Source organism: Nyctibius grandis, chromosome 3, assembly GCF_013368605.1.
Source record: "Nyctibius grandis isolate bNycGra1 chromosome 3, bNycGra1.pri, whole genome shotgun sequence".
Classification (NCBI taxonomy): domain Eukaryota; kingdom Metazoa; phylum Chordata; class Aves; order Nyctibiiformes; family Nyctibiidae; genus Nyctibius; species Nyctibius grandis.
In genome coordinates, this window is record NC_090660.1 from 97,997,781 (window position 1) to 98,010,411 (window position 12,631).

Here is a 12,631-nt window from a genome sequence, read left to right on the forward strand (position 1 = left end):
CCACAAGAGATTGCAGAGATTATTAAACAAGGATTAGTCCAGGAATGCTTTTTTTTTAACCAACAACAAAATGCTTTGTTATATTCAACATATTTTACAGAAAAAAAAAAAACACCAAAGCTTTCTTTTTTTAATCTTGTGATAAATATTTCACATTTTTTTGAAGAAAGGTGGTACAAAATCCAGATCTGTGTTTGTAGTGTTCTGAGATGCAATTGTTTTGTTTCTCAGTTGCCTTTGGGAGCAAGGGATCAGTGTGAAGGTAAATAAAAAAATGAATTAAAGCATAATGATGTTCTGTTCATATTTTTGAAAACTACTAAACTGGGAGAGGTGTGAGTGTGGTAGAGAATTTTAGTAACTGAATGTGGCTGGTGACTGTTTTCCTGCTGCAGTCACTCTCCAAAGCGAGAAATCAGCTCTGTTACGTTATATAACGGCCGCTGGTAACTATTCAGTCGCTTCTTTGGAAGTTCCATCAGCGCAACGCCCAGGGCTTTTAGAGCCTAGTGCTGCCTTATGGTGACTGGTGGTTTAAGAGTGGGGTGGCATTATAAAACATAAAATAGTATGTTGGTGACAAAACCAAGGAGATAGGCATGAGGTTTTTCTATGATTTGTTTTGTAGGTAAAAAAGGACGATAACCAGATCCATTAATGACGACAATCTCATTTCTGTCTTATTTCCCCCATTTGATTACTTTCCAACATGCACAAATTAACTTCTCTCTCTTCCTGCTGTCTCTAAGGCTACCAAGCTTCTGAGCACCTCTCAGTGCAGAGGTCCATCGTCCCTGTTTTCGTAACTCTTCTGGGCTTCACAGAAGATTTTTGGCTCTCGCACTTGCTGTTTTCTTTAGGCATAGAGGGGTACTCAGGCAACGTGAGTAGGAGGGAGAATACCTACACTTTTGAGATGGCAAAAGGCAAGAGTTACTAAAGGAATCTGCAAAGAGACACACTAACAGCAAGTCAGTAAATTTAACTGTCTGTTATTTAGCTGTCAGATGTTATTGAAGGAGCAAGTTTGGACCATGCACAGTGTAGGTAAATCTGGTTGAGCAACTGCAGATGTCCTGCAGTGTGGTCTGGTAGTGTGTCATTGAGCTTTTCAAGGTAAGTTTCTGACAGGTACCTGTGATTTGAGAGCCACCACACGAAATAATTGTTTTCCTCCTTACGATATAAGGCAGAAAGGTTGAACAAAAAGACAGTGTTTGGGTTTTCTTTTTTTAGTAGGACTGGGGAGAAAGGCAAAAAGTGTAGCAAAAATAAGCTTGCACGTCACAAAGAGTGACACTAGGAATACCAGAGCTAGAAGGAGAGACTGCTGTTCTTCCAGGTAAGTGCTTTACTCCATAGGAATTATAAACAGTGTTTCTGTAAGAATTATTACCAATAAACATGGATATCTTTGCTGTCGCATTAAAAAAGTCTTCTTAATGCTACCAGTGACAAAATATACCTAGAAGTGCAAAAAGAAAAACTAAAGAAATAATAAGAAATGCTATAACTTTTGCTATAATAGGAAAGGTGAATGACAACGATTGATAGCTCAGTCAACTGGCAGTAAGGTTAGTTTTTAGCAGATGTTTAATAAAGTAATTCTCCTTTGAACTGTTAGAGCAGAGAAAATGAATGTGACATCCCAAAGACTTTGAATGAAGCATTTATTACATAGTTTCACAGCTCTAACTTTCTTCCCTTTTATTTTCAGATCTTAGAAATGATAATATTCTGCATTCTCCTCTATTTTTACAAAAGAAGGGCTGTGAAGCACATCATGGTTTTGTTAATGATGGTAGCACTACTGGGTAAGAGCATATTATTCACTTTAATGTTCCTGTCTGTTACTTGATAATTCCTTGTCACTCAGTCTCCCCAGCTCGTTCAGATTAGTGCCACTTCAAAGCAGTGTACTGAAGGAGAATCACTGAAACATTTCACATGATTCTTACTGGGGTCTCTTTCCAAAGAGAAAAGCTGATTATGAAACATAGTTTCTGTGCTTATTGCTGGGACTATTTCTTTTTACAGATTTCCTGAAATTAATATGCTGTGTGCAATGGTATTTCTGAAGCTTTTTTTAAATAGCACTTTAGCTTTAGGTCCTGGGAAAGCAGACTGTTTGAAACTTTGTTTTGGAGAGCAGGCTAGCTGTGAAAATCAGTTCCTTAAAACACAGCAGCTTAAGACCTTGTAAGCACTCTGTAAGCAAGTGCAGTAATATGCTGTGCCTGTACGGAAACTTTTATTTGAATTATCTATGCCTGGTTGCATATGCAACATTTCATACTTTACCACCTTTCCAGAAGTATAGCAAGAACTCAGGCCACTGAAGTTTGCCTTCTGATTAATGTTGCCACAATCAATACCCAGAGAAACAAGCAAGATCATTTTATCAGGCAGCTTTCAATAAAGCTAAACTTGATTCGGTTTTGAAAAATGTCAGGAGGCTATCTCTAAAGCTCTGCTGCTTGCAGGCATATGTTAAGAATTTGTCACCACCCCATGTCTTCTCCCATCCTTGTCTTGTCGCTTCTTCATGAAACTCTGATGGGACACCACACTTCTCTGGTTGAAGTGAAAGGTTCTTGAACTGTGCCATTGAAGTAAGTGGTTGTAGTTTCACTGAATTCAGCAGGGGCATGTATCAGTCTGCAAAGACTTATAAAGGACATTTCTAATGGAGCTGGTCATGAGTGGTTTGATAAAACAGAATTTCACTAAAGTTTGCCAGTTATACAATTTGGATTTAACTGAATGTGAAAAACCCTCACAGATCTATTAACTGCCTTCCTTCAGATCCCTGACTGGTTTCTTACCCAGCTGAAAAGCTCAGACTTTCAGATCAACTTTTTTTGGCACTGTCTTCCCATTTAAGTTTCCCAGCGCTAGGAATATTACAGTCTGTAGCTCTGCAGAAGCTTTGAAGGATTTCCATGCTCCCTGAATGAGGCAGAGATGGAAGAGCCCCAAAAGCCTTAGGTCTAACTGTTTGACTGCTCTTGGTTTGGAGGAGCGAAGTGTGAGTCCAGCCATCCTTCAGCTCCTAGCACAGAGCCTGGGAGCTTCATCAGAGCTTGCTTGAGCTGCTCCACGGCTTTCAACTCTGCCATGAGAGGCGTGAAGCACTGTGCACTCCTGAGCGATGAGTGGGTCAGGCTTCTTTGTCACGTAGCTGAAGATCCCCATATGGGCTTCTATGCTTGACTGCTGCAGTTCTGGGCAGACCTACCGTGATGGCTGCCCCAAGAAAGGTCAACATGTGGCTCCGGGATACCTGTGCCATTGGACTGCAGAGCCCTGCATGCTTATTTTGCTGTGGAGCCTGCCAGCCCTGACGCCACCAGTGCCAAAGGGACACATGGAGCTGCTGAACAGCAGCAGAGCTGCAAACCCAGGTCCCTGCAGGCACCAGCTGCAGTTTGGTGGTCAGGCTGCAATCAACCAAAAATAATTTCAGCTGGTGGCTGCTGAGGTTTTGGTGAGCGTCTGCAGCTTCAGGAAAAACATATGTTCTGGTTTGGCCTAAACCAGGCCAATTTTCCTTTCAGTGATTTCACTATTTCTGCCCTATTAAAAAAGACAAAAACAAACAAACAAATCCTGGTCATGGGAACTTTAGAAATACTGACATTTCCCTCGAGCAGGAAACACAGAACTGTGGCTGGCTCCGGTTCCTGCAGCCGCTCTGGTGCCTGGCAGTCCCCACAAAGATACACTTAGAGCCTTCTGCTTGGTCTCCAACCTTTCTGCTGAACAAAGTGATGAGGGGCTAAGAGAGGACCCAGCAGCTTTGCTCCCAGCTGTCTGACGCATGCACTGCCCTCCGAGCGCCCTGGCTGTGGGACAGGTGGATGGGGATTGGGGTCTCTGTGCACAAAATTCTCAGTGGCAGCTCATGGAAGGGGATTTCTACCTTTTCTTGTAACCGCACAGATGCATTCCTGGTGGAGGGTTTGTACAGATGTAAATGAAATGTAGAAAGGTTTCTTTAAAAAGAAGGCAGCCCTTGTGCTTCATTGGGTATGAGAGCTATTTTCATTATGAAGAAAACACAGAGGTGATCATAAAATCTGCAAACGTTTTGCTTAGTACAACTCTGCAAGTTCATTTGGTGGGAATTATCTTACCACATATATACTGGGAGTTATCATAAGTTTGGGGGGAAATATTTCAGATTAAAGTGGGATTTCTGAATTTCCTGCCCTAACAGCTGGAAAGTGACATCATTTGTCACACAGCCCTTGGCGGGGGGGTCATTCTATCAGAGACAGAAAAAACATTTCCTAGATTTTGAAACTTATTCCAGGACTACTTTAACTAAAATGATCATTCCACTTTTCAAAAAAAAAAACCCAAACCAACCAACCAAAGAAAAAAAAACCCTGGTGCTTTCTTTTCTGGTTTGTTAAAATTATAAGTGATGGAAACTGCCCTTTCATCAGAAACAATTCTTCAGCAATCTTTACCCTTAGTTGGACAATTCATACTACTAATTTTTACCTGTAAGTGTTCATTTCAAATAATAACCCCCATGTTAGGGTGCAAATTTCAGTTTTTATGTAGGCTGCTTGTTGGGGCTTGAGTGTATTTTTTCACTTTTTGTCATACCATTAGCACCACTGCAGGAGAGGATTTGACCTCTGCTCACTTTTACTGCTGTGTTTGTTAAACCGCCCAACCTGTTTCTATTACAGAGCAAGAAGTGAAATACTAGGTGGAAAGGTTGTCATGAAAACAGTGAATTTCATGACAGTGAACAGGATCATCACAAGATGTATGCAACTCAAACTCCCTCTGGACTTTTGGACTCGCTTATAAGAAAAATGCTTGCAATCAAAACCACAGACTGAATTTGTTCTTCTTCTCCCACCTTTTCTCCCAGCCCTTGGCCTGCACTTTTTGCACGGTGCGGCTCCTCTTGCCAATCTGAATTTTGCAGTTGCAAGAGGATGAATCAGACCACTGAAATCCAATACTCCTCAGCTTTGGAAGAGGCTGGAACTGGATCCCAGCTGGGGGACGGTGCTCCTGACAATTAATTACCTTTCTTCAAAGGTCATCTCTTCACCCTGACTCTTCTCATAATTTTTAGTTTCTCTTGAATTTGTTACATTTTATTTGCAGTAATCACAGCCTACTTGGGCTAGCTTCAACAAATCAAGAGCGCACTCCAGAAGGAAATCTAAAGTAACTCTTAGCTGAACCGTCAGCCCCTTTTCTAAGAGATATGCATTGCAAGACTTCTCTGAACAGGTGATATCTATAAAAATCATTGCCTGCTGTCTGAGATTTGTTTGTGGTGATGCAATAACAATGACTAAATGGATTGAAAACACACTACTAAAATATTCTTTTTTGTGGGCTAAATCTAGTAAATGATCTTAAGAGCCTGTCCCCTGAAATGAAATGCAGACCTCTGTGTTGGTTGCCTGCTCTCTGTACGTAACCCATGGGGAGAGTTAGGTGCTTCTGATGGGATCCCAGCAGTCAGCTTTGACCAGGCTCTGGTCAGCTCCTGTCTCAGCAGAGAAATCCTGAGGGTGAGGAGTTATTTTAGGCTGCCAGTGTCACATGCAGGCTGCTATTAGGAGGTGTCTCAGCTGCTTTGAACAGATAACAAAAACTCTCAGACCTCTCCTGAATAATGCAACATGGGCTCCAAATTAGCAGCTGGAAGTATGTCTGGAAGATGTGGAAGCCACCTCTGACTGGTAGTCCAGTGTTTAGGACATGTGCCTAGCAGTGTAAAATGGATCCAGTTCTTTCCTCTACCTGAGCTCAGCATCTCTCACACACACACAGAGTCCTACCTTGCAAGACTTTACCTGACTCTAACCTCAGCACTCTAGTGAAAATGGGGAAACATTGGGTAGATGCAGGTTGCAGACCTCAGTGCTACAAGAACTTAAAAGCAAAACACAAAGCACACATGGAGTGAAGGCCACTCTGAGTTTAGGTAGTAGCTTAGCAAGCGTTTGTAAAATCACACACTTGGCTTTAGGTGCCCTAAACCCTTCCTCAGTGTCTCTTAAGGTGCTCAGCTCTGTGGCTCTGACCTGGCACCTTGTCCTCCCTCACTGATGCTCTGAGGTCACTGCTGTGAATCCTGCCCTGCTAATCTCTCCCTTTCCCTTTCAGCATCGCTGACTGTCATTGCTGTAAAGGCTGTGGCCAGCATGATAACACTCTCTGCCAAGGGGAAAATGCAGCTAACTTATCCTGTTTTCTATATCATGATTGTTTTAATGGCAACTTCTTGTGCTTTCCAAGTCAAGTAAGTGAGATTCTACTTAACTCCTAACCTTCGTACTCATTTATCTGTCAATTTTATTTGGTACCAATACTGACTCCAGATACAAGTTGCACTTAAAGGCAACAAATTCCTGGCAGAGCCTTGACAGATGCATGAATTGCCTAAAGCTGATTATATTGTTTATTTAGGCTTTATTTCTCTGTTTATAATTGATTAATTACACAGATGCTACCTCCTCTCATTATCACGTTATGCAAGGTCTTTCCAAATCCATTTATAGTTTTGGCACAGGTTTTGAACTCATTAAATGAAATTTACGTTTATGTAATTTTTTTTGTTACTTTTAGAAACCTTCATTGCTGAATAATCAAATGGCCACATTTAGACTCATTATGCATCTCTTTTCCCTCACTTATGTCACTTGTCAGACCAAAGAAGAGAGTTTGCCCCAACTTTCTCCCTGTCTCTGTTAAATCTGCATGTTGCACTTTACTACTCTGTATGTTGTACCTTTTTAGGAAATAGTTAACTTTTAGTGTGCAATGGACATCAGAGTTTTCCCTGCTGGCCTGTTAAGTGATTGTTTTACGCTGCCTTCACAGATTGCTGGGGGTGGCAGCATGGTAAAATATGGCTTGCAGCTGAACAGAGAGTCCGTTCCCTTTTTGCTGGTCCCTCTGCTTCAGGTGCTGATAGCATCATTCAGTAATCTCATCTAGACTGCTCCAGTGCGAGTCTGAGTGTTTACTTGCATGATTATTTTCCGGTAGAAGAGCCAGCCCAGCTTTCTCATGGCAGAACATACCATTCCCACGTGGAATCAGAAAGTCCATGAGTTATTATGCAGTGACTCTCCATGGCTGACTCAGGAACTCCCCTGTAACAGATTACAGTGATCTACATCCAGCTTGTCTTCTCTGGGAGAACAGGTTAGGGCATTTAAAACAGGAAATAAAAGCTTGGTAAATAGGAAGCTGGTGAATTAGCCTCTCCTTCTTGCCAGTTTTTTCTTTCTTTTATTTGCTGGGTCAAAATTAAAACAGAACTGAAATGTGCCCATTTTATTCCCCAGGCTCCGTGTCTCTTTCTCTCTTCTCTGTTGGACACAGTTTCTAAGGGAGACAGTGCTGTCAGTCTAAATTCTTCATTTTATTTGTTTCCTCTCTTATTTTATTTGACTGTCGTGTGTCAGCTCAGAACAGCCTGTGCTGCAACATCCTACTGGATTTGATGCTGGACCTTGGTATCACTGTTTTAGTCCCTGTGACCAAATTTGTTGCAAATGGGAGAAAATAATGAGGTGTTTCCAACGACTTCAAAATCCTGACTATCCTGTGGATATGTAGGATTTCTTTATTTTTAAAGCACCATGGAGACTGTTCAACAGTTGCTAAAATAACCATGCAATTACTTTAATGGCTAAAACAGATCCAAGCTTGGATTTTACTGTGCACATACATTGCACCAGTGAAACATTTAAGTATGGTTCTTTTTATAGGTTTTGAATACACTCTGCAGCCTCCTGATTTTTCTCTTTCAGTCTGAAATGCACCATTCACATAACAGAGTATCTCCTGGTGCATCCAAGAGTTCACACTCATGGTTCATCACCCCATGGGTGAATGTTGATAGCTCTGGTCTCCGTACAAGTGGGTTAATTGCTTTGCCTTTTTCATCCGCTGATGCAGACTGTGCGAGCTGCTCCATGGCCAATGTCTTGGTCCTGCAGGTTTGTGTGCAGTGTACGCCCCTGTGGTCCTGCACACTCTTGCTCATGATTCTAGTGAGGGTTGGTGTTGCCTTTCTGAGGAGCACAGCAGAGAGTTTCTAACCCAAAGAGCACAGGCTTGGAGCCACCTTCCTGGACTTTCCCAGCAGGACAGAGTGTGTCTGGGGTATGATCGCATGGATGAACATACAAATATGTGTTTTAGCCAAGTTGGATTGAGCAGTAGCAGCAATGTGGACTTCAGCAAAGTGAAACAGTTCCTACAAGGACTTGTGTGTTCATGTCTGTGCTGGAAATATACCCTTACACAACCTGTTTAAATTAGAGCAACTTGTCCCTGGCTGCTCGCAGGCAGCATCGCTTCCAAGAACCGATGCAGACCATAAGCAATAATACCCTAGCATTCCTCCCTTATCTGTGGCAGACAAAATTTTTCCAACACTGCTTCAAAGGACTCTCCAATGACAGCCTATGGCCAGAAGAATCCACGTCAACCTTCTTGCTTTCGCCTATTTGTTTGATCTCTGCAGAGTCAAAACCAGAAGGTAAATTCAATACATGTATACATCTGTCCAGGGGCTACTTGCTATTGTGGTAAGAAGTGGTCACACTTGTTAAACTGACATAAAGTGACTTAACCTGACATAAAGTGCAATGGACATCCTGTAGGCATGATGTGCAATAATGCTTGTCTTCCAGGTTCTTGAATCAAGCAATGCATGTGTACGAAGCGACAGCAGTTGTGCCCATTAATTTTGTGTTCTTCACCACCAGTGCCATCATTTCAGGTTTGTTTCTGGCCTTCTTCCTCTACAGAACGATTTTCTAAACATCAGGTTTTCAAGAATTACTGCCTGTGAACAGGAACACAAACCAGTCACATTCGTCTTCACAAAAAGAAGTTTTTCCTAAGTGACAGGTGTTTAAGTTCTGAAAAATGAGTAAGTTCACAACTTTTGAAACAAAACAAAAATAATCAAATTCTAGCATTTCCAGAACTGATATGAACTGTTTCCTGTGCCTTGCCGGCTTACTAGAAGTACCTGCATTTATCCTAGCCTCATCTTGACATCCAGTAAATGCATTTACCTTGTGCACACCAGCCTCTCCATATCCGAACTGGTAGAGTAATTTTAACAGCCTGGCAAACTACTCAAATGACAACCAGCTGTGTTTCAGAGTAGTTAGTGTATATTCCATTTCAGAAGGTGGAATTCTAGGTTAAGTGAAGGAAATAAAATGACTCCAAAGACGTTTTAAGCATTTAACATTTTATTCTGGGTGAGAACTTTGAACTCAGCGTTGTTGAAGGGGGGCTACAAATCTTGGAAATGGTGTGCAGCGTAAGAATATGAGCAGGGAGGATGACTAAGACGCTGTATCAGCAATGAGCCAAAACGATCATGTTGTTAGAACATTTATGACTCATTTTAACACACACTGGGGGCTTTCCTGTCATAAATGTGCAGGAGTTTCTCATGCAGATTTGCCATTAATGAGAAGGGGAGTTAGCTTCACGCACAGATTGCTTCAGCACCTGTGTTAGGAGAGACCTACACTTTGTGACTGAGAGGAGACTTGCGCCGAAAGGGGGTTGTGTTCTTGTGACCATATGGGGAATTTGGCCTTGTGCCTCCTTAAAAGATCAGGTACCTATTCAGGAATGGCTTAATAGCTTTGAGACTGGATACACATGCATTCACACCAGGTTAGTTAAACCAGTGTAGGGCTTAGAAAAAGCTCTGCTGAACCTTGCTGGGTTGCTTGTAGAAGATACCTCATCTCGTGATTTCCCCATCCCAAGTTACAACCTTTGAAGATACAGTCACACTTCAGCTGCACTGGTTCACACTCTGGCATTTCTAAGCAAAACTATGCTCATCAGTGGTTTAAAGCTAATATACTTGGCTGTTAATTGGGGCAGCTGAGATCCAGATACACATCTGGTTCTGTCACCTCCACTGCAGAGGTGCTAATTCCTGGAAAAGGGATGACCAGAAAGAGATACTGATCCCCTCATCCAGAAAGATTTGGCAAACTTGGCTGCTGGAGCCCTTAACTTGGTGTAAACATCAGGGACATAGCTAGTTATCGAAAACCTGTTCCCAATTGGAGTTAAAATGTCCACATGGTCTGTTGGAGTGGCTTAACTAAATCCATGAAGAATCTGTTATTGTATTGGTATGACTCTGCTTGTGAATAAGACCTTGAGTTTGACCTGCATAAAAACTATTGCTGACAATGCAAAAAATACCTGCATCTGTGCAGTTACTAACACAGCACATGCTCCAACTTGATAGACTAAATCTTCTCCAGTCCTGTGCAGTATCTTGAGAAAGTCTAGATAATGGAATACAGGCACATAAAATGGAGCTATCACAATGTGTATTAATTCCTTATTTGGGATTTCTTTTCTCCATTTGAGCACAACACTGCTCCTGACCCTCCCAGCTGTAATTCATATCACTTGGAAGCCAGTCAAGATCTGCAATTCTTGTTTCTGTCACATTCCAGGGGTCATATTTTATCAGGAATTCCAAAGTGCAGCTTTGCTGAGCATGTTCATGTTTCTGTTCGGGTAAGTGTATCTGCACTAACGTTTATACTGAAACAGCATTGCCTTGCGGAGTCTCTTCTTTTCTCAGTAAGAAGAAACCCGTCTTGTTATTAAAGTATTATGGAATAGCCATTATAGTAGGATAAAAAAACATTAAAGGAAAGATTGATGTCTGTGCTTTGGGAGTTTGGAGGCCTGGTTTTGAATCCAAATATGTAAAAATGTGAGATACTTATGAACTACTAATCTCATGATGGAATGAAAAACCAGCAGCATGTGTTCCTCCAGCAGGAAGGAGAAATCACTGCTCTCCACCAAAGATCATGTTGTAGGGGGTCCTTTTACAACTGCGAGAAATATCCTCCCATATTACCTTCCAATTGCGTGTCCGTCTGGTCTTTGCTGCCATTAGGCATGGGCAATTACATGAGTTGCTTGCCTATGAGGTAGTACTGTAATATCTCTCCCTCATCTTTCTGTGCTGAGAAAGACACAACATGCCTGTGGAAAAGTTCAGAGCATGCTAAGAAGCTGTTAAGAATAGATGTTTGAAGAAGGGCCTAGATGTCATGAGAGCAGAAACCTTCTCCTGACTGCCAGCACTGTAACAACTCCGGGGACAGGTGACAGTTGCTTGATAATGGGTGTGAGATGGTTAAAAGCATCTCCCAGAACTGCTGCAGGTGTCTTGCCACAGTGCTGTCAAACAAATGGGGTTGATGATAGTTACAGATATCTTTGTGCTCTGCAGTTGGACCGGAGTAGGTGCACACAATCTCTATCTTGTTTGACTGCAGGAAAAGTGACAGAAAATGGAGATGAGCAAATTCAAGCCATGTATTTGGCAGGCAGGAATTAGTGGTTATGTGTCCAATGCAGAGCAGATAGAAGATTTATCCAAGTATAGCAGTTTCTCATTGCTTCTGGCTTACAGCTTGCCCCTGAGACACATAGTCAAATGAGAAAAACAAGAGAGATGTTGATTGTCTGCAGCTAGACTGAGTTGTTAATGAAATTGCAAATGCTAGAATGCTAGCTTAGATGCTCTGTGAAGATTTGCTCAGGGATTCAAATGTTGTGGTCTCACACTCACAGGCATTTGATTAGGTATATATTGCTGAAAGAGTAATTTTGCCTGCGGAGCCTTTGGAACTGATAATAAAGCTTCAGGAGGCAAAAACTAGACTGAAAGGGAGCCCAAGATGAATTTATAGAGCTGCTAGGAAGAAAAGTTTTTTATAAACTGAGCAGCTTGGGTTTGGAAAGTCTTTGAAAAAGAAAGTTGGAAAGAAATTCTCATCTCAGATGCAGTGAACTGTTTCTAATGATACTATGCCACTGTTATTTTGCAGGTGTCTCCTATCGTTTCTTGGTGTATTTGTAATTGCAAGAAATAAAAGAGAGGAGCATGTACAAATTCCGTTTATTGACTGTGGACATATTCCTGGTAAGTAGGGCTTTTTTTCTGTCTCTCTGTTTAAAAATGAGTTATCAGATAATGGGATGACCTAGGAAAGTTGAGTCACAAATGTGCTCTAGTCATATTTAATAAATATACTGTTCCCTTATTTTCTATTCCTGTTCCCAACAGATTTTTCAAAGAATTTTTCAGAGTTTTTCCAAGCTATTGTTACAACCAGTCAAATGAAAACAATGATTACTGGAGCAAAGAATGTTTAAATGATGGATTGGTGGGGGATTAGTTTTATTAAAATTCTTCATAAAGTTGTCATTTTTCCCTTCTCTCACCCTTTTCCTTAGGACAAAAATTGACAGGCAGAATACAACCAGATTCTCAGAGTTCATGCTATGGCACTTTGAATAATGAAGATGACTCGGTTAAAAGTCAAAGCTGAAAGAAGAACGCACCTTACATGCCAAATAACAGGAGGAAGGTCACTGGAACAAGTATCAGCAGCACCTTTTTGTTGAACGTGTTCAAGTATATGTTGAACTCCTGTATGTTGATGAGTCATAGTATTATTTAATCCTACTTAATTTATCCCATGGCTGTCCCAAATGCGTTCTGAAGATAAAGGAAGCCTTAGGAAAAACTAAATAACCATTAATGAAACAGAACATT

At 41.4% G+C, this 12,631-nt stretch overlaps 1 protein-coding gene across 1 annotated transcript in view; it reads left to right on the forward strand.

Annotated features, from left to right (window-relative positions):
• NIPAL2 (NIPA like domain containing 2) overlaps positions 1 to 12,404 on the forward strand; it is a 54,678-nt gene extending 42,274 nt beyond the window's left edge. Inside the window, 6 exon segments of the mRNA XM_068396965.1 lie at positions 1,718 to 1,814; positions 6,148 to 6,283; positions 8,691 to 8,779; positions 10,506 to 10,569; positions 11,901 to 11,995; positions 12,310 to 12,404. Coding sequence (XP_068253066.1) covers positions 1,718 to 1,814; positions 6,148 to 6,283; positions 8,691 to 8,779; positions 10,506 to 10,569; positions 11,901 to 11,995; positions 12,310 to 12,404 — 576 coding nt within the window.
• Positions 12,405 to 12,631: the final 227 nt, after the last annotated feature.